Here is a 19,390-nt window from a genome sequence, read left to right on the forward strand (position 1 = left end):
GTGCGGGGTGCGGGGCGACACTGGGCTACTCTGCGTTAGTGCATTCATTCCCCGACGCTGTGTAATTCAGTGCTCATCTCTCGCCTCCACGCTGCTCCCACTCGTTGCCGCTCGTCCGGGACAGGGCCAGCCCCCTGTCCGTCGACCCCCTGTGGAACTACGATAATCTCGATCAAGAGATGCTACATATTGCAGAACTGTGAACCCCCAGCCTTGACCGAGGCCAGTCAATCTTGGACCTGTGGGCCAGGCCAGCGTAGATGCCGTCCGTTGAAAATAATGTCACTGGGTTTGCCATTGAGTCTACTAAACGATACATGAATGCCATTGATCTGATAGCCTCCCGTGCTTTGCCATGGCCATCCCTCATCCGCTCGGCTACGCAGGGCGTCGCGACCTCGCTTCCCTCAGAGATTCCTTGATGGCTTCATGCCGCGCCCGAGATCGCGCAACCATGTCAAACTCAAAGTGCTCTGGCTGGGTGTTGAAGCCTTTGGTGTAGTCGTACAATGGCAGTGGCAGCTCGTTCCCGTCGGAGCCTCTCTTCCTGGCGATGCTGCCTGCCCAGGCGATCCGAGCCGTCAATATGTGCAGAGACCGCTCGGCGATGTTCTGGCCTGGACAGATACGACGCCCGAATCCGAAACAGCTGAAGTTCTGCAGATTGGGAAACTTGGACAACGGCTCTCTGTACGTGGTTGGGAACTTTGGGTCTAGCCATCTGTCCGGCCGGAAGTTGTCTGGGTCGGGGTACAATGCCGGATCCCGGTGAATTGCCCTGCGAAGTAGGTGATGAAATTAGCATCGACCATCGAGCAGAGTCTGCCCCTTCCGGGCTGGGACGTTACTCACCATTGGTTAGGATGGAATATGGTGCCCTTCTTGAAGAAAAACCCATCGTACTCGTCGTCCTTGGTCAGCTCGTGAGGAAATCCACCTGCTGTGACTGGGCGCCACCGCAACACCTCCTTGATGACAGCACGCACGGTCGGCAGGTTTGGTATATCCTCGAACTCGGGCATGCGATCACCCACCTGCTCATCCAGTTCGTCCTGCATCTTCTTCTGCCATTCGGGGAAGTGGCACATGGCGAGACAGTACGACATCATGGCCGCCGCTGTTGTGCCGCTTCCGGCCTCAAACAAGGTACCAATGACGTAGGCCCCTTCGTCATCGGAGAGCTGGTAGCTGTCCTTGTTCTCGAGGAAGGTGCGTGTGAAAGACTGAGCTTCGGAGCCGTTGTCCACTGCGCGCCGCACGTCAGACTGCAGTTCTCTGAAGAGACTTAGTTCTTCCTCGTGCAATTTTCGCCCCTCTCTCTTGAAGGGGGCCAGCACTTCGGGCAAGCTATTGAGAAACGGCATCGAATCAACCAGGTAAGCTCCAGGGGACGCGACTCGCTCCAGATTATGGTTGACCTGGATGATTCTCTTGACAGCGGGCTCCTCGCCAGTTTCAATCCATTTGCTGAATCCAATCCGGAAAACAACTCCCGAGGCGTACAGCTCGAACCATTTGTCGTACTTGCCAGGTGTCTCGAGCAGGGACACGAGTAGTTTCTTGGACTCGTAGTCTTGGACAGGTTGATAAGAGTCGGCTGCCGATGGCATGGTTAACTGATGCATCAGCTTCCGACCTCGGCGCCATCGGTCTGCAGGGAAAGTTCAGGTTAGTACCCGTCTCTGCAAGCTGTCTCATCGTTGACCTCACCATTGTACGGGAGAAGCAATGGCCTCATCTCGCGCGAGACAATTCCAGATGCCATTGGCAGGAACTCGCGCGACGAATAATAAGTCCCTCGCTCGCGCAGGAGATCATTGGCAACCTTCTCGGTCGACAACACGACGTGTTGCCGGCCCGCGAGGTTGAGGCGGAAGACCGGGCCGTAGCTGTCGGCCCATTCCTTGAACTTGAGCCAAGAATGATATGGGGGTATCCCAAAGAGGTTTCCAACTAGTGGTTTGCCTTGAGCGTCATGGTTAGCAGATATGGCCCATTGACAGCACTGAGTGCACTTACGTACCTGGTGGGCCAGGCAAGGGCTTTTGGCCGCGTTTCGTCTTGGACGATGGAACGATCAGCCCGGATGCCAGCCACGTAATGGCTACAATAGCTGCAGTCCACACAAGAAGCATTTTGCTGCCGAGAAACAGTGTTAGGTGAATAAAGACAGATGCCAGCGACCAGTCGACGTTGTTAAAGGCCAAAACTTGGTCGGATTCTAGCGGTAGGCTCAACATAGACACTACAAACGAGCACAGGCTCTATTCTTCAATGACTGGAAAGCTGACGGGACAAAATCCTTGCCACATACCGGCCTTGCAACAAAGGTAAATGCCGCTCTCCCACATGCACGGTCCGGAACATGTGGGGAGGGGAGCCCGCGGGGGTCCTTGGGCAACCCCAGGATAGTCCGGATTAAGGCGGCATTGTTTTTAGCCTGCTCTGCATTTAATACAAAGCGGGCACTGAATTCGTCATCTGATGGGGTCAAGGCTCTTTGTAGCCCTGATATTGCCTTTTTTAAGTTCTTTTCCAACGACCTCTTCACTGCTGCCGTGACCGAGGATGGGGCTTATCACTGATGCTTCCCTGCCTTGGCTTGTGCCAGCAGGCCAATCTCGCCTTCGGGATCAGTATGACCTCTACGTTGCGCCATACTTGATACCAGTGGCTATTTCCACGGTCGTTATTTACTATCTGTCTGTCAAGTTTGACCGTCATCTCCGGGGTATCCCTGGACCTTTCTGGGCAAGCTTCTCCAGCATATGGAAAACCTGGGATACCTACAAGGGACGCTCTCAGTACACAAGTGAGGTCTACCGCATCATCTTTGCGTTCCCTAACTAATGCAAACCCAGCAATCAATCTCCATCGTCAATATGGCCCTCTAGTCCGCGTGGGACCCAAGCATGTCTCCGTCGGAGATCCGGCAGCCATCAAGACGATTTATTCGGTGAACGGAGGCTTTACCAAGACTGCCTTCTACCCAATCCAGGCAGCACGCTACGAAAAGAAGCCACTGATGAATCTCTTCGCTACTCGCGACGAGGCCTACCATAGCCGGATCAAGCGGCCGGTGGCACATACCTATAGCATGGCCGCGCTAGCGGAGCTCGAGCCCAAGATAGATCACGTCTCGAAACTCTTCATGGAAAAGCTAAAGAACTTTGAGAGAGAGAACCAAGCATTCGACCTCGGGGAGTGGCTCCAGTATGTTTCCGACCTCTGGTATACCAAGCAAGGACGCGCAATGCTGACCCAATGTCTAGATGGTACGCTTTTGACGTGATCGGCAACCTCACTTTCTCTAGAACCCTCGGGTTCATCGAAGAGTCGAGGGACGTCGACAACGTGATTAGCTCCATTGGCGCATTTTTCATCTACGCCGCCGTTGTCGGGCAAGTTCCCTGGCTTCACAAGCTGCTGGCTGGCAACCCTCTCCTACCGATCGTCATGCCCGCCATTGAAACGTTCAACCCGGCTGTCAACTTTGCCAACAAATGCATGAACGAGATGGGGGCAGAAGAGGTAAACAAGGGCCGGGACGACTTCCTGGTTCGGTTCCAGAAGATGATGAAGGATGGTGTCCGCGGTGGCACGAATGGCGGCGCCTTCGGGAGCGCCGACATTGTAAACCATACCAGCACCAACGTGCTCGCCGGGAGCGACACCACTGCCATCGCCCTGCGCTCCATCATCCACAACCTGATTACCAGCCCGGTCTGCTACAACAGGCTGCTCCGTGAAATCGACGAGCTGGACAAGGCGGGCAAGCTGTCGGACCCGGTCAAAGAGAGCGAGGCGCGACAGATGCCGTACCTGCAAGCCATCATCAAGGAGGGAATGAGGCTTCATCCGAGCGTGGGTATGCTCATGGAACGACATGTGCCCAAAGGCGGCGCCACCATCTGTGGCAAGTTCATCCCCGAAGGCTACGTCGTCGGCATGAACCCCTGGGTTGTCGGCCGGGACAAGCGAGTCTACGGCGAGGATGCAGACGAGTTCCAGCCCGAGAGGTGGTTGGACGCGGATCCGGAGCAGCTCAGGGAAATGGAGCGATCGTCCCTTGCATTCGGGGCTGGGAGCCGCGTCTGCATTGGTAAAAACATCGCCATGATGGTAAGAGCCTAGTCTTCCTACGCTGTCATCACGCTGCTAACGGCTGGGAAGGAGACGTCCAAGATGATACCGCAGCTATTCCGCGAGTTTGACATCACTCTGGTCGCACCGCAGAAAGATCTAGAAACCGTCAACTACTGGTGAGTCCTCACCTTACGGCCAGGTGTCACTCTGGCTCTTCCCCACATGATGCTAATGCGGCAATGAACAGGTTCCCCGTTCAACAAGGGTTGATCTGCCGGCTGAGAACTCGGCGGGGACGAGACTAGGTAACATGGGGAGGCAAGCCGATGGGGGCTGCATAAGCGCCCAGTCGTGGCGGTGGGGATGGCCGATGGGGGAAGTGGAGAATTTTGTTATCAGGAGAGGCCTTCCTTTGTATTGCGTAGTCTTCCAGTCATTTTATCTTCGAGTTCGCAACCTCCACATTCCTCGCAGTCTCTGAGTGGTTACTCTAGTAATGCAGGCTCCCAAGTTGAAGTGACTATCAAGGGATAAAGAGGAAAAAGTACAGCGGCACGAGAAGAATCTCCCTTGACTGTAACTGCAACTCCACGAGTGACGATGGCTTCAGACAAGGGCCAGGGATCCGATTATCAATACCCGGTCACCCATTTGCCTGACCTAGTGCCACGACGCGCGCTGCGTAACAACTCCAGCGGTCTGTTTCTCGACGCAGAGGCCCTGGAGCGTTTCAAGATCAGGGAGATTTGCGAAGGATGGGGAGTGTATCGGGACGCGGCCGAGTAATGCCACATGCTTCCCTTGCACATGTCTCCATATGTTAACAAATACCAGGTGGACCGAATATCGCTCCATGTTCTGTGAGTGCCCCATATTCTTTACTCTGAGTGACCTACGTGGCTGATGTCGCCCTTTGTCCTTCAGTTGACGATGCATTCATCGTCACATCCTGGAAGCAGGGCACCATCGACGAATTCATCGCAGCATCTTCCGATGGCTTTGACAAGGGGCACAGTTTCATGTACATACTGCACCGCATCAATGGCCACTCGGTCGACATTGATCCCGAACTTCGTCGCGCCGGCTGCAAGATGAAGGCCACCATCACGGCCAGGTTCACCTTTGATGGGATCGAGATGGATCTCGACACTGACTGTCGCTTCTATTACTTCTTGGAGAAGCGTGCCAACAGGTGGGGCGTGGTCCATTTCACCTTGCTCTTCGACAAGGACCGCTTCCATCCCGTGAACCCGAGCAGGGTCTACCACATCCCGGAGGACGAGGTGGCTGGGTTCCCCCCGGGTTACAAGTACCTCGCGTGGGCGGAAACCAAGATTGGATGCCCGCCAAGACTGGACTTGGACAGCCACGGGCCAGAGAAGGAGGTTCTCCACCGCAAGTACGAGCAATGGTTGGAAGGGAAGAGTATTAGCTTGAGAGTTTAGAGATATTCTTTCCGAGTTCGCAAGCAATGAAAGGCTTTCCTCCTCTAAATTATTTGCCGGTCGCTACAACTGCTAGCATGCGAACTTCAGCTGCTTTTCGATGGGCCATCCCTGAGCCTTGATGAGTCGAGATGCTAACTAAACCCATGCTGCGTGGAACGTCGCCCTCATCGTCTCCGGCGGTCCGGTTGCTGGCCTTTTACCCCACACAGATCCGACGTCCCTGTCCACAGTGATTCTTCCGTCCTTACCAATCCAATTAGGTTCTTCCCCAGAAAGCCGTATGTGGGGTGCGGGGAAATTCCACACGATTTGTCAAGCCACTCGATCCAGTCCTTTGTACAAATGATCTCATGGGACACTGTTCGGTTCGTTGTTCTTGGCCAGCCATACGCTTTCGAAGCCCCCGTTTGAGACACGATGATGAAAAGCTTTGCCTCCACCTACCTCGCGGCCGACGCTGGTAACGGGCAGTCTGGTGCCCAGTCTCCAACCTACCCGATAGAGACCCGCCACTTCATTGACGGCGAATTCCAACCGTCGAGAAGTAACAAGACATTTCCCCTGATCAGCCCCGCCACAGGAAACCTCTCAGCCAATGTTTCGGCGGCCCAGGCCGAAGACGTCGATTTGGCTGTAGAGGCTGCTAGCCGGGCCTCAAAGCCATGGGCAAAGGTTTCAGGTACCCAAGCCACAAGTGCGATGCTATCGACGACCTCTCTGACCGGCATGCCATCTAGCCTCGGAAAGACGAGCCGTGATGCTCAAGATATGTGACCTTATTGACCAGCATGTCGGCGAATTTGCGTACCTGGAAGCCATCTCGATGGGCAAGCCAGTCTCCAACTATGTGGACCACATCATTGGCACCTCGATCTTGAGATGTAAGCTGCGCGTCGTTAGGCTTTGCATTGTTGTCGATGTGCTAACCCCGAACCAGATTACGCTGGAAAGGGTCATGATATCGCGGGTGTTACCTCGCTGGCCACGGATAGCCATTTGAATCTGACGTTAAAGCAGCCGTATGGCGTCACCGCAGCTATCATCCCATGGAAGTAAGTTGCGAGCTCAACGCGGACATGGCTTGGAGTTCCTACTTAAATAGACGCTGACCCGGAATGGCACAGCGTTTCTTTAATCATGATGTGCATGAAGATCGGGCCCTCGCTCATTGCCGGGAATGCCCTGGTCATGAAATCCTCTGAGAAGTCTCCACTTACTTCTCTCCTCTTCGCTCGCCTTGCCAAGCAGGCTGGGCTGCCGCCGGGCGTTTTGAACATCTTGTCGGGGCTTGGCAAGCCTTGCGGCGACTGCCTTGCTCGCCATATGAAGATCCGCAAGATTTCGTTTACGGGAAGTGCCCGGACGGGCAAGCTTGTTCAGCGAGCGGCCGCTGAATCAAATTTGAAGGACTGCACGCTTGAATTGGGGTATGGCTCCAGACATATTTTCACCACTATCATTCTGACAAGGTCGCAGCGGAAAGAGCCCCTTGGTTGTTTTCGAGGATGCCGACCTTGAAAAGGCTGCCCAGGCTGCCGCCTTCTCCATCATGTTCAACTCTGGTCAGATTTGCATGGCCAGTACCAGAGTCTACGTACACAGGTCGGTGGCGACTCAATTTCTAAGCATGTACAAGGATAAGATCCTTCAAGTGAGAGGTCACGTTGGCGATCCTCTAGACCCCAAGACTACATCTGGTCCAGTGGCAGATCGTCAACAATTCAACACCATCAAAGAGTTCCTGGAGGGGGCCAAGCAAGAGGCATGCTCCTTTTCCATGGGAGATGTTCCAACTGAGCAGAAGGGCTGCTTCGTCGACCCTGTGATTATCTGGGATCCGCCAAAGAACAGCGATATTGTGCAAAAGGAAGTGTTCGGGTGGGTACTGCCAGCGTCTGCCTACGTGGCGGTGTTTTGCTAACAGCCGCTCACATAGACCTGTTGTCTGCGTAATCCCGTTCGACACGGAAGACGAGGCTATATCGGAGGCAAATGACTCCGAGTATGGCTTATACGCGAGCGTTTTCACGCGCGATATCAGTCGCGCAATTCACTTTGCTAAAGACTTTGAGGCTGGAACCATTGGCATCAACACCACCTCACCGTATCATTGTGAGAACCTTCCGATTGGAGGGACTAAAGGTTCTGGTACCGGCAGAGAGCTCGGCTCGGAAGGGCTTGATATCTGGACAGAGACCAAGACTGTCTTTGTGGATCTCAGTTGAGGACTTTTGCCTAAGTTGGATATGACTTTTGACTCAATACAGACAGACATGATGACAATAAGTACAAAATCGATATCTGAATGAAAACTTGTGTTCCCGCCTCAACTGTTTACTCGTACTGCAAAATTCTGGATGAAGTGTTAGAAAAATCTGTTTCGGTTGGCTTGGAAGCTCCGATCTTGAATGACCAAGTTCATCCAGGCTGTTTGATGCCATCCCCTTCGTCTGATACAGAAACTTTGGTTCTGTTGAGTGACGAAGAAGATGAAACATGGGGGGCTAGCCCATTAAATTCCTGGTCCTATGCTCTGGCAACTGATTTGAGGGCAGGTCCGATGGCCGACCTTGGATTTGCATGGTTTTCGCTTTTTGGTACAGACCTCAAGACTTTAATGGTCAAGTACTCAACGTAATAGCATATATTTGACTCGCCGAAAAAGGGAAGAAAACTTTAAATTAAATCGTCTATCACTAGTTTTTAGCCACCTGTGCCTGTCAGACGCAACTCCCCCCGGTCATTCTCATTACCAGACATCCTCCTGTTACTCGTTAGCACATTCTGACTCGGTAACATGTTCAAGAGTGAAGCCTCAAGGGCCGCGCTGAAGTGGACATTGCAAGAAGGGACAAAAGCCTCACCTGATATCTACCCGCTGCTCTCAGGCTTGTCACGATTTCCTGAGCTGTCGACTTGGGCACGCGGCGCTGCTCCTCAATGATTTCTTCCACGGTGCTGTGAACTTCCCGAGCCATATTTGCAGCATCGCCGCAAACATACAGGTAGCCGCTTTCTTCGAGAAGGGAGTTGACTTCGGCGGCCCGTTCCCTCAGACGGTGCTGAGCATAAACCTGTTTGGGTCCTTGGCGAGAGAAAGGAGTGATAAATTCGAACCCAGCGCCAAGAGCCTCTGAATAAGCCTGCGACAGAGATTACCAAGGTCAACTGGCTATTCTCTCCAAGAATCGAAGATTTAGATCTCACCTCAAACTCTGCCTTGTACAGGAAGTCCTCCTGAGCGTTCCTACATCCGAAAAAGAGCAACATCTTGCCCACTGGAACCCCGTCCCTCGCCTGTTTGTCCTTCTCTTGGAGAAAACCACGGAACGGGGCAACACCGGTTCCGGGACCAATCATGATGATTGGTCTTGAAGAATCTGGAGGTAACTTGAAGTTGGATTGGCGGATGTGAATGGGAACCCGGATTCCGCTGTATCTGTTCCTTGGCCCACCTATGTCATATGTCCGGCAAATGTCTCCTGGGCTGACATCGCCGGCCTTGGACCGGTGGAGAGCAAGAAGATAATTGGTAGTCACGCCGAAGAACTCGTGCCCCTGGCTGGGAATCGCCTTCTTTTCGACAACAGTTGTGATAGAGACGGTCTTGGGCTGGACAAGAGAGGATGAAGAAATAGAGTAATACCGAGGTTGTAGCTTGGGCAACCCCTCTATCCATGCAGACAGTTCCGGTCGGTGGCGTTGAAAAGCTCCCCGGTAGCCACAATAGGGGCAACGTAAGGATTATGTGCATCGAACGGGCCCCTCAAATGACCGCCTAGATGCGCTGGGGATAATTCGCCGAGGCATACCTCGGGGGCTTGGACAGACATCTCGGCCCTCTCAGTGATGCTCAAAGAAGGTTCGTAAACGTTGTCACGGTCAGTGAGACCCAGTCTTTTCGATAAAGCGGCCCAGAAAGACTCTTTCCAAGCGAGAAAGTCTTCTTCCGTCGTGCCGGATCCATCATCGCCCTCGCCGACGTCCCCAATCCGAGAGGCACCCAACCTCCCAAGAGCGATATCAGTGTTCCGCACAATGGCATTGTAATGTTCGTAGGTATTGTTTCCAAGACCGAATGCTGCGTATTTAAGGTTTTGCAATGGCGGATCTGGTTTAGAAAAGGTGTGGTCGTCGCGAGTGATGAACTCGTAGAATTGAACAGCATTATCGGTGGGCTCTCCCTCTCCATAGGTAGCGAGTATGAAGACGACGAACTTGTTGGAAATAGAATCCAGGTTGCTAAAGTCATACTCCTCGAGATCGGCTACCATAGTCTGGAGGCCGAATCTGGTTTTGCCCTTGTGGGCTAGTTTTGACGCGAATTGTTCGGCGGTACCGGTCTGTGATCCATAAAAGACAATGCAGTCCTTTCCAGAGCCGTCCAGGGTGGCAACAACGTCTCTCAGACCGCCAGGCTTAGTGTCAGTGGTTGCAAAGTGATCGCCTTTGGTGTTCGTCGAGAGTTTACCAAACCATCGGTAAGAGGTCCATGCTAATAGGATAGCAATGGAGACGACGAGGTTGAGAACACTAGGGGCTTCCATGTTGGGGTAAATCGTCAAGAGCCGTCTAAGCGAGGCTGATAATTTGAGTTGCTCACACGGTCGTAGCAACACAGAGATGGGACTCCTGATGGGCATGTGGGGGTGACTAAGATTGAGACGATGAAAAAGTGGCCGCTATAGCACGACAGTAAATATTCATCGGCCAAGTTGAATATCGCAACACATTAGACTGCGCGGAACGGGTTCACGCCTCCTCCCCGGATTTCGCGATCCACCAGGTTTGCCGTGCTGCCGACGGAAGAGGTGGGGTGGTGTGTTGATCCTCCGCAAAACGATGATGCTGGGCCGGGGGGGAAGCTCCAGACACCAGCACGTGTGGGGTATCATCACTTAGCGGATGATATCGTGGGGGGGACTGCTGAGTGAGGAGTGGCCCTGCATAGCATTTGAATACGTGGGAGGAATATTGAGGATCCTAAACGGAGCATTTTTACTCTGAATGAGTTCTGGGCAGCATTCCATTGTATGGATTCGTTTCTTTATCTGCCAAAACCTTTGTTAGGGGGGGTAGGCGGGAGTGTAGGCGGTGAATCTACTTAGTAAAAACTGCGTTTTGGCGGTCCACTTGCTTAGTGATTGCTGTACTCGCATCTCATCATAGCCGGAGGCTTGGGGCTCACAAATTACCCCACTCGGCATAAACTCCACTCCCCACCACATGAGTGCTGGCCAAGCTTTTGCTAGGATGCGCGTAGCAAGCCATTGTTGATGACATACAGGTTTACCCCACATCATGCCGACGGCAGAGGGACGAACAAAAGAGGGCGTCAAAGTTGTGGCTGCTCACTTGGCGGGACTCAAAGTATCTGTATAAAGATCATGGGCCTCTTCGCAGTCAGTGTTGAAATTGTATCTTATCACCCACCTTGCCTGTGTTGTAAGCAGACATCATTGCATCCTTCAGACAACGGGAATTCTTCCAGACACTACTCTCCATCTCGTTACAGCTTAGTATCGTACTCAAGCCATCATGGTGCACGCCCTGTCTAGTAATTACGAGGATTTCGCCGGCGCCTCACGGCCCTTCCGAGCCCACGTAGAACTTGACGACCTCGAGGTCGAGGGTGAAATCCCTCTGGAGCTTCGCGGTACTTTCTATCGTGTAAGTAGCGTCAACAGTCCCTCCAGGCCATGCCGCCGGTAGCGTACACAACCTGACTTTGTGAACGTTTAGGTTTCCCATGATCCGTATTATGAGCGTGACTATTACGAGGGCGGCACAAAGACCACACCGTTCGATGCCGACGGCAATATCAGCGCGTTTCGTATTCAAGACGGAAAAGCCTCGTTCAAGCAGCGATATGTCTTGACGGAGCGTTTTCTGGCCGAGCGCAAGGCTGGGAGAGCCATGTTTGGGGTTATGAGAACCCCCTTTTCCCACCACCCCTGCGTCAGGTCCTTGGAGGACAATGTGGCCAACACAAATGTCATTGTCCATGCAGGGAAGCTGCTTGCCTTGGGTGAACTAGGGGCACCGTATGAGCTTGACCCAAGTGAGCCCCCTCCCTCAAGTACGCACGAAGGCGATTTAGGAGCTGAGACATGAAAACAGCTACCATGACCACCGTTGGCCACAACCCTTTTCCTGGCCAGCTCCCGATGAATGGGCCCTACACAGCGCACCCCAAGATTGATCCTGACACGGGTGATCTCATCGGCTACGGCTACGGCATCAAGGGAGCTGAGAGCAATGATGTAAGGAATCCTTCTCGTGTGGTGACTATAAAGCTCCTATTCGCTGATGGCTTTGTCATAGTGTACTGTGTGGATTCTTGATAAGGATGGAAAGAAGACCCTCGAACGACCATTCGAAAGGCCCATCAACGGGTTCGTCCACGACTGTGTGATTGTATGTTGGGGATTTACTCTACCACTGTACCCTGGACTTCTCACTAACTCTTCCTTCCTCAGACCAAGAACTACGTTGTGTTGCAGCAGATGCCCTTCCGTACGAGCTATGAGCAACTGAAGACCAAGGATGGTCACCTCTGGTAGGACAGGTCCCGTTCAAGCTTTTCATGGTGCTGACTTCCACTGGCAAGGACCTACGACGAGGACCTGCCGACGTACTTTTACGTGGTCCCTAAGGACATGGGCAAACCCGTGCGGACTTTTCACTGGAAGAACTCAATGCCAATTCATACTGGCGCATCGTGGGAAGAACAGGGAAACATGTGAGTAGCAGTAGTCCCTCACTTAACTTTCAACGGCTCTCTGAATGTCATCGTGACAGCATTTTCGACACAACGATTGCGTCAAACAACGCGTTCCCCTTTCTACGTAAGCCCGCACAATGTGCCACACAGACTGTGGCACACGCCCGCTGACCCATCTTCTGCTAGCAATCAAGAGAAGTTGTACATCAACTAGTGAACCAAAGCCAGTCACGGTCAACTACGTCAGGTTCACCATCAGCCCTGATGCGGCTTCGGAGAAAGTGGAAAACCCAGGTAAAACGAACCCAGGAGAGTTGTATACCCGTCAAGTACTGGAGTTGACACCCACCTAGAGATTCTGGTCGACCTCCCCTGCGAATTTCCCCGCATAGATGAGCGATTCTTGACCAAACGATGTAAGTTCTCTAAACGAGCTGGCCGAGATAACTAACAGGCAACAGCCCGCTATACATTTTTCGATTGCTTCGACCCCAAGTCCGTGGCCGACCCAGCTCTCCTTTACCGCGGGCTTAACTGCCTTGGCCGATTCGACTACGAAACCAAGAAACTGGAGATCATGTCGCCAGGACCGGACGTACTGGTCCAAGAGCCTTGTTTCAGCCCACGGTATCCGGGAGCACCCGAGGGAGACGGGTTCCTGATCACTATGATCGACAATGTTCCGAAATTGAGGAACGAAGTGGTAAGTCTTGTGGACTGCCACTCACCCCTTATTCCTCTCGATTGTATCTAGCCTGCATTCTTCCCACGTTGTCCCCCTTCATGAGAGTGATTATATGCATGATACTGAAGCCAGTCGAGACCTTTTACATGCTGACATGGAGGTACTGTCGCAGATCATTCAAGACACCAAGGACTTCCAGAACATCGTCGCCAGGATTCTACTCCCCTTCCGTGCGTTATTTCCTTCAGCCATTGCGGGGAACCGGAACCCCCGATATTGAACACGTGCTGACATGATTCAGGGACACGATCTGCTGTACATGGAAACTGGGTTGATGCTGAGAGGATCCCTGGAACTGGCGATTTTATTGAGCCTTTGCCGAAGCTTTATTCACACATATAGGCGTCAGAGTTATTACTTGTCGAGAGAATGGAGCGGTAACTTACCGCTAGGACAGGAGGATGACTGATTGATCTACATTTCCTTATATTTCGTATGGTAATTTGGATTTTCCGGTAACCGGGCCGTTGTAACCCCGAGTACCAGAGACATTCAGGGGGTATTTCAACCTGCTCCGGGGCATCTTCTACTTTGATTCAATCAACCATCTTATTCACATGATGCTGGTTCCGCTTGATCTCATTCGCTAATATGCATACTAGTCCATACTGTATCAGCTTGCTCTGACATTACTCAACATCACCGCTGAGCTACCAAGGTATGACGGAAGGATTGCTGTGTGGTTGTTCTCAGTTTGCTTCGTGCGCAGGCTTGCCGCGGAAGGGTCGACATACCGGAAGTAACACGGTCTTTACAATGCTGTACAATGAATGAAGCATAGTTTGGACGTTCTTCTAGAGTGACAGACACTCTTCTGTGCGTGGAATCATGCCCCCGTGTGGCAACATCCTTGAGTTCCTTCTGCGTCAGCGTCTCTCGAAAGAACATCGAGACTCCCCAATGCTCTACAACACATCAACTCAAGCCCAGATACTCTAATTTGATTGTAGTTGTCTCCTCCCCTTTGGTTACTTGGGAAAGTATTACCGAAGTAGCAGTTTCAGGGCATTGTCCGTGTTGCCTTCGGCCATTCTAACAGGTTTGGCAAGTCTGCCTTTTCACGTCATGGTAGCTCACCTTCGATATCTCATAACAGCCAAGAATCCGCACGGCAGGTTCGGTTGCGGGTCATTGAAGAGCGCTGTCAATCATCCACGCCACCTCGAACACAAAGTGCAGATTGACCTCTGACGTGGTTTTGCCTAGCTGTGCCCAGAGCGATGGACACGGGCGAAAGTGCTTCTAGCCAGCCCATCTTCAGTATCACTTTATTCGTTCGCAATTCATAAGTATTGTACTCTTGCCAATGCGTTACAATAATAATGAGAAAATCTGTTGCGTCTGTCTCCTATACTAGCCCTCCAACGTTGTTACCTTGTCCTGCAACGCTCTCGGGCGCGCGCGGCGGATTTTAATCCAGACCTTTATTCTAAAGGAGCAAACTTAACGTAGACATTATCTTGTTTGACAAACCACCTGCGATGAAAGGTTTAATTAGCACGGGAGCGTAGACTTAGCAGGGATAGGAAGTGGACGCACCAGCACTTCTCCGTCCACTCTGCGTTGTTGTTTGTAAGCGACATGTCAAACCGTGAAAAGAGTGTTGGAACCAGCTTGCTCATCTCCATCCAACTGATGTTGCGACCCAGGCACGCCCTGGCGCCGTTCCCGAAAGCGAAGAAATATCGTTCCAACTCGGCCTTGTCCTCGACGAGCCACCTCTCCGGTCTGAACTCTTCGGTATTCTTCCCGAAGATCCTCTCATCCCGATGCGCGACCCAAGGATTGACGCCAATGGTCGTGCCGGCTGGGATGAAGCGTCCATCTATCTCAATGCCCCCGTCGGGCACAACCCGAGGAAGAGACATGCCAACCGCAGGGTGCAGACGCAAGGCCTCGTACATGCATGCTTGCAGATATGGCATATCTTCTGCCTCTTCGAGGGCTACTGGGAAGGACAGTTGACCGTTTCGCCGGCGCTCACTGATCTCTTCCACGAGTTTCTGCTTGCAGCGTGGGTTCTTAAGGACGTACCAGATGATCGCTCGCAGAGCAATCGCAGTCGTATCGGAGCCACCAAAAATATTCGAGGTAGCCATTGACAGCACAGCAGTGTCGTCAAAGTCTGAAGGCTTTCCCCTGTTGACATCGAAGAACCGTGCAAGCAAATCAGTGTACGACGTGTTATCCTTCGCCAACCGATCGTCAACTTGAGCTTTGGCGAACTGTCTCACCGAGCCATGTCGCACCATGACATCGAGACAATTGCCTATGTACGGCGTCAGGGCTTCATTAAGCCAGTATACCCATGGCATCTGTCCCACCCATGCACCAGAGCGAAGGGCGCGTTCCAGGATCTTGAACTGTCCGTTGTCGCTGCCCGCTTCAAGGAAGCCGAAACGCTTGGAGAAGGTAATGGCTCCAATGACATCTGTCAAAGATGTATTAGACGGTGGCCTGTGAGGGGCTGTACAGGGTAGGGTATTGGACTTACCGAAAGCGAAAAACTGAACCCATAGGCCTAGGTTCAGCGGGTCTTGTCTCCCATGATCCTGGATCCTCTTGACAAAGACTTCGATGGCCTCGTTTACCTTATCCTGGTACTGCAACAGGGACTTCATCGCATATAAATGACTTACGAGCCTCCTTTGCGCCCCATGAATCTTCTCATCCCTCTCGGGGAAAATATCGAACTTCCGGCGCCCCTGCCAGACACTGTACCAGTCGCTCTTCCGGAACTTGGTCCCCGCGCCGTATATCTTCTTGATGGCGCCGAGATCGGCAACACTGACTTCTGAGGGGCCGGTCCGGACAAGACTCCCATAGCGTTTGTGCGCGGCGATTATGACCCGGTGCATGTCGCCATCGCGAGAATGCTTCACAAGCCAGAGGCGAGTGAGAGACGCCCAGAACGGCCCGTCGATTTTGGCCAGCGGCGACAACGATCGAGCGTACAGGACGTATGATGCGAACAGCAGAGATGTCGCGATTAATGTAGCCGTGGTCAAAGCTGCGAGAGGGTGTGCACTTTGCCATTCGTGAAAGAGCTCGAGATAAGCCTGTGAACGGCTCGAAAGGTTTGTCTCAGATGCCATTGTCGCGTAGCGTAGAGGGCAACGGTAGGGATCATTGACACCAGTCTTTGAAGGTTTGTCTTGATGACCTTTTACATCGAGTCTTTCGTCGGTAGGCAGGGAGCAGCCCCACCCCCCACACGGAGTGAGTCTAAGGTAATGCTCTTGTGCCCGCTCGGCATCTGCGTGCCCTGACGAGAGAAACAACATTTGCCCTCTTGGCGAGCATTCAGGCTACTTGCATCCCCACATCCATGTCGCCACTGTCTCCATAGGCCGATGTGGGGGTTGGTTGATGGAGATGCCTTCAAACCAGGTGGGGGATGCTCTTTTCAGCCATTTCCTACATGTGTATCTCGTGGCAAAGACTCTATAACCCTATCCTATAGTTGACCCTGATGGAGCACGATGGATATGCACCGAATGTAAAAAGATTCAGGCTAGAGGTCCTGCAGTGCGCTGTTATGTGGCAAAACATCTGGCTTCATCCGTGACATCCAGCACCCAGCTTTGCCGGTTTCACGGCAGCTACCGAACAGCAGAACAGGTAACAACTGTAGATTCCACGTCTCGAAGTATATGCTCATAACAGATGCGCCATCGAATCCGACTGTTGGTGGGTGGTATAAAACCTGGATGCTAAGCGGTCCTCTATCAACAAACTCCTGCCTGACCAATACTCGCTTGCAGACATGAACTCGGCATTTGTCAAACGAAATCTCATATCACCTTTAGCTTGGGCTTTGTTTGACCAACATTCTACTATCCCCAATCGTTCAAGCCTTGAGGACAGGACACACAACCACAAATCACAGAAGCATGACTTCAAATGCGGTTAAAGACCGTGGACAGAATACACTATTCTACCAGATATGGCTGAAACACAGTCTTTATGACCCTGTTCAAGACCTTGAACGCTGTCTCCTAAGTGGTGAATCGGAATGTCGGATGAGCGTCTCCCATGTTGTCAAGATCCACCTCATTAAACCTGTAGTCCCTTCCGCCCTTGTCTCTTTTCTTATTCTCCAGAGTCGCACCAAGAAACATGGCGGTGCAACAAACACCACAAAGCCAGAGCATTCCCAGGCTAGTGGAATACCCTACCTTGTAATACGGGGGCTCGGAGTAGATAAAACTGGCCACAATCCCTCCCAAGTTTCCGAAACCAATCTGGATCGCGGATGACACGCTCCTCTTGTAATGCCCACTGACGTTGTTGGCCAACCACGCGAGTGTAATCGGCTGCGTGACAAATCCGCCGCTGATGGTGAGGAAAAGGGCAAAATATTGGACTCCGGCTGAGATGGCTGCGCTCTTCTGGTTCAAGAGCAAGATATAGCCAACTGTGCTGACCGAAACTCCCAACATCGTGAAGCCATATCGGTGGAGGTAGCAATCGGTCAGGTATGCCACAGTAAGCTGTAAAATAGCCGCGACCAGGAAGATGGGGACTGAGCGTACCTAGGCAGCTGCTGCGGTGAATCCCATCTGGCGCAGGATTGAAGGAATAAAGAACTGATGACCAGTCGGAGGAGCCAACATGATATGACGTGTAAGAGACCCACCGAGCCCGAGTAGCCTGTATTCACAACGCCAAAGTACATCAATTCTTCTTGGAGATGCTCACTGGGCTCTTAGGCGTGTGGCTGATCCAGAAATCCCACATACCGACAGTTATTCCTACGGTCGGAGTACTGAGAATACTCGTATCGAGAGTTGGTGGGCACAGCTATCAAAATCAGCTATCTTTGTATGGCGAGTGAGTGTCGAGTTCTCGAACTTTTCTCTTCCGCAAGTCTTCCGGAACTATTCTGAATTATCGAGGATTATAATTATTCTCTATTAATAATTTTCTTATTTTACTAGAGCTACTTCGCGACCCTTCGAGACGAGCATCTCTTTTCTATATCGAGTATACCTGATCAAGTTGCTCTTCTTGCGATTTTTATGCCTACGATACGTTCATGCATTAATACCTTCGTGAAATCATGGAATCGGCATTATATTCGCAAACAGAAAGAACGCCCATGGGTAGCTTGCGGGAGGCCAATTATCCTCTACCAGTATACAGATAGGAGGAATTTAAAACAGGCAGGGGATTTACCGATCCTTCAAATCTGCGAGCGGCCAACTCAAGAAAATTGGGAGGAATAGCAAGGACGGCAGAGAGAAAAGCGGTAGAGGGGGTAGCAGGCTAATTAGTAGGCTAATCTAGCCGAGAGACCTATATTTCTATGAAGGGCTATAGCAGAATTGATTCAATATAAGCTAGGCCAACATGCTGTTTATAGTAATCCTGTGGAAAGGAAGAGAATCGTTCCCGTCTCTATAGGGAAACGGGATAGGATCCTTTCTGCCAAAGGCGATGTCCGGACTAGCGATGGTTTCTGCAGAAATCCAATGACGGGATATGGCTATAGTATATGGTTTACTACCGGCTTCTGGCCCGTTATAATTTCAATCAAATTTCTAGTATTATATAGTATACAGTTTACTTACTATTCTAGTAGACTAATAATAACGCTAGCGTGGCACTTACTCTATCTCTTGACCGTAAACCACTTCGTGATATCCTTGATTTCCTAGCGGCTAGTTATAAAGGGCAGTATACTGGATGAGAATCCGTCAACCAGGTAAAAAGAAGCAAATATGCTTGAGGGAGGAACAATGTAATCAGATTCAGGACAAGACTGATTCTTGGGGATTATAATGCACAACTCCCCAAGGCTATTTAACATGACTAAGACACAATGGACTCGAGGGGGCTTCGCTATCGGATCGTCCTCGCTAAACTCTCTTTGCAGACTCAGCTGAATCCTCTTACAGATACGAGCTACATCATCCTTGCAAACCACGGGTTAAATGCATGCTCGATGCAAACTTCCTGCAGAAGATATATGTTCAAGAAGCATCACCCTTCACCGCAACTTAGAATCGGAGAGGGCCTGTAACTCCCCGTAGATTTCCTCCTGGTCCCTTGTGAGGGCGCCCCGTAACACTAGTATCCTTATATGATAGGAAGATAGGACCTTGCCTCGGCCTGATTGAAGTGGCAAGCCTGAGTCTGTCTCCCTCTTGCAATCGAAATGATGAACAGACCTCGAGGTCAAGAGCTAGGAGGAGGTCTTGCTTGATAAAGTCGTCGAAATTAGGAATTGTCCGCGGCGTAAACGTATGAGCAGCCGAATGTAATGTCTCGAGGTATTTCGGTGTATCCTTAGGGTTAGACCTAGGCAGGTGTTCCGGGTAACCCAACTGAAACATGTATCAAACCCAACTTGGGCTGGGTTTTGGGCTTAAGGGGGGTGTTCTG

The 19,390-nt window shown here is 51.8% G+C and overlaps 8 protein-coding genes across 8 annotated transcripts; 4 read left to right on the forward strand and 4 right to left on the reverse strand.

Moving 5' to 3' along the window:
- Positions 1-378: 378 nt before the first annotated feature.
- Positions 379-2,240, reverse strand: CDV56_100118 (cytochrome P450; the record flags this gene model as incomplete). The annotated part of the gene is made up of 4 exons (XM_026753737.1): positions 379-778; positions 853-1,651; positions 1,711-1,965; positions 2,024-2,240. The coding sequence occupies 4 exons, from the start codon at positions 2,238-2,240 to the stop codon at positions 379-381; spliced, it is 1,671 nt and encodes a 556-aa protein (XP_026609945.1).
- A 328-nt stretch (positions 2,241-2,568) lies between these two features.
- Positions 2,569-4,391, forward strand: CDV56_100568 (cytochrome P450; the record flags this gene model as incomplete). The annotated part of the gene is made up of 5 exons (XM_026754187.1): positions 2,569-2,812; positions 2,862-3,213; positions 3,273-4,122; positions 4,174-4,262; positions 4,334-4,391. The coding sequence occupies 5 exons, from the start codon at positions 2,569-2,571 to the stop codon at positions 4,389-4,391; spliced, it is 1,593 nt and encodes a 530-aa protein (XP_026609946.1).
- Positions 4,392-4,686: 295 nt separating this feature from the next.
- Positions 4,687-5,531, forward strand: CDV56_100913 (uncharacterized protein; the record flags this gene model as incomplete). The annotated part of the gene is made up of 3 exons (XM_026754532.1): positions 4,687-4,868; positions 4,921-4,946; positions 5,011-5,531. The coding sequence occupies 3 exons, from the start codon at positions 4,687-4,689 to the stop codon at positions 5,529-5,531; spliced, it is 729 nt and encodes a 242-aa protein (XP_026609947.1).
- Positions 5,532-5,951: 420 nt separating this feature from the next.
- CDV56_101105 (aldehyde dehydrogenase family protein) lies at positions 5,952-7,759 on the forward strand (the record flags this gene model as incomplete). Its single annotated transcript, XM_026754724.1, has 6 exons — positions 5,952-6,213; positions 6,272-6,415; positions 6,472-6,586; positions 6,659-6,961; positions 7,011-7,412; positions 7,471-7,759. 6 exons carry the CDS (start codon positions 5,952-5,954, stop codon positions 7,757-7,759), a joined length of 1,515 nt encoding a protein of 504 aa, XP_026609948.1.
- A 524-nt stretch (positions 7,760-8,283) lies between these two features.
- On the reverse strand, positions 8,284-10,081 carry CDV56_101463 (NADPH cytochrome P450 oxidoreductase family protein; the record flags this gene model as incomplete). The annotated part of the gene is made up of 4 exons (XM_026755082.1): positions 8,284-8,298; positions 8,399-8,677; positions 8,742-9,146; positions 9,347-10,081. The coding sequence occupies 4 exons, from the start codon at positions 10,079-10,081 to the stop codon at positions 8,284-8,286; spliced, it is 1,434 nt and encodes a 477-aa protein (XP_026609949.1).
- A 991-nt stretch (positions 10,082-11,072) lies between these two features.
- On the forward strand, positions 11,073-13,746 carry CDV56_101845 (carotenoid oxygenase family protein; the record flags this gene model as incomplete). Its single annotated transcript, XM_026755464.1, has 12 exons — positions 11,073-11,204; positions 11,277-11,595; positions 11,655-11,797; positions 11,859-11,951; positions 12,014-12,093; positions 12,145-12,276; positions 12,336-12,382; positions 12,445-12,552; positions 12,612-12,674; positions 12,720-12,961; positions 13,606-13,661; positions 13,713-13,746. The coding sequence occupies 12 exons, from the start codon at positions 11,073-11,075 to the stop codon at positions 13,744-13,746; spliced, it is 1,449 nt and encodes a 482-aa protein (XP_026609950.1).
- Positions 13,747-14,427: 681 nt separating this feature from the next.
- CDV56_102309 (cytochrome P450) lies at positions 14,428-16,098 on the reverse strand (the record flags this gene model as incomplete). Its single annotated transcript, XM_026755928.1, has 3 exons — positions 14,428-14,479; positions 14,543-15,434; positions 15,498-16,098. The coding sequence occupies 3 exons, from the start codon at positions 16,096-16,098 to the stop codon at positions 14,428-14,430; spliced, it is 1,545 nt and encodes a 514-aa protein (XP_026609951.1).
- A 903-nt stretch (positions 16,099-17,001) lies between these two features.
- Positions 17,002-17,445, reverse strand: CDV56_102641 (uncharacterized protein; the record flags this gene model as incomplete). Its single annotated transcript, XM_026756260.1, has 1 exon — positions 17,002-17,445. One exon carries the CDS (start codon positions 17,443-17,445, stop codon positions 17,002-17,004), a length of 444 nt encoding a protein of 147 aa, XP_026609952.1.
- Between the last annotated feature and the right edge of the window lie 1,945 nt (positions 17,446-19,390).

This window comes from Aspergillus thermomutatus (assembly GCF_002237265.1).
Source record: "Aspergillus thermomutatus strain HMR AF 39 chromosome Unknown NODE_384, whole genome shotgun sequence".
NCBI lineage: Eukaryota > Fungi > Ascomycota > Eurotiomycetes > Eurotiales > Aspergillaceae > Aspergillus > Aspergillus thermomutatus.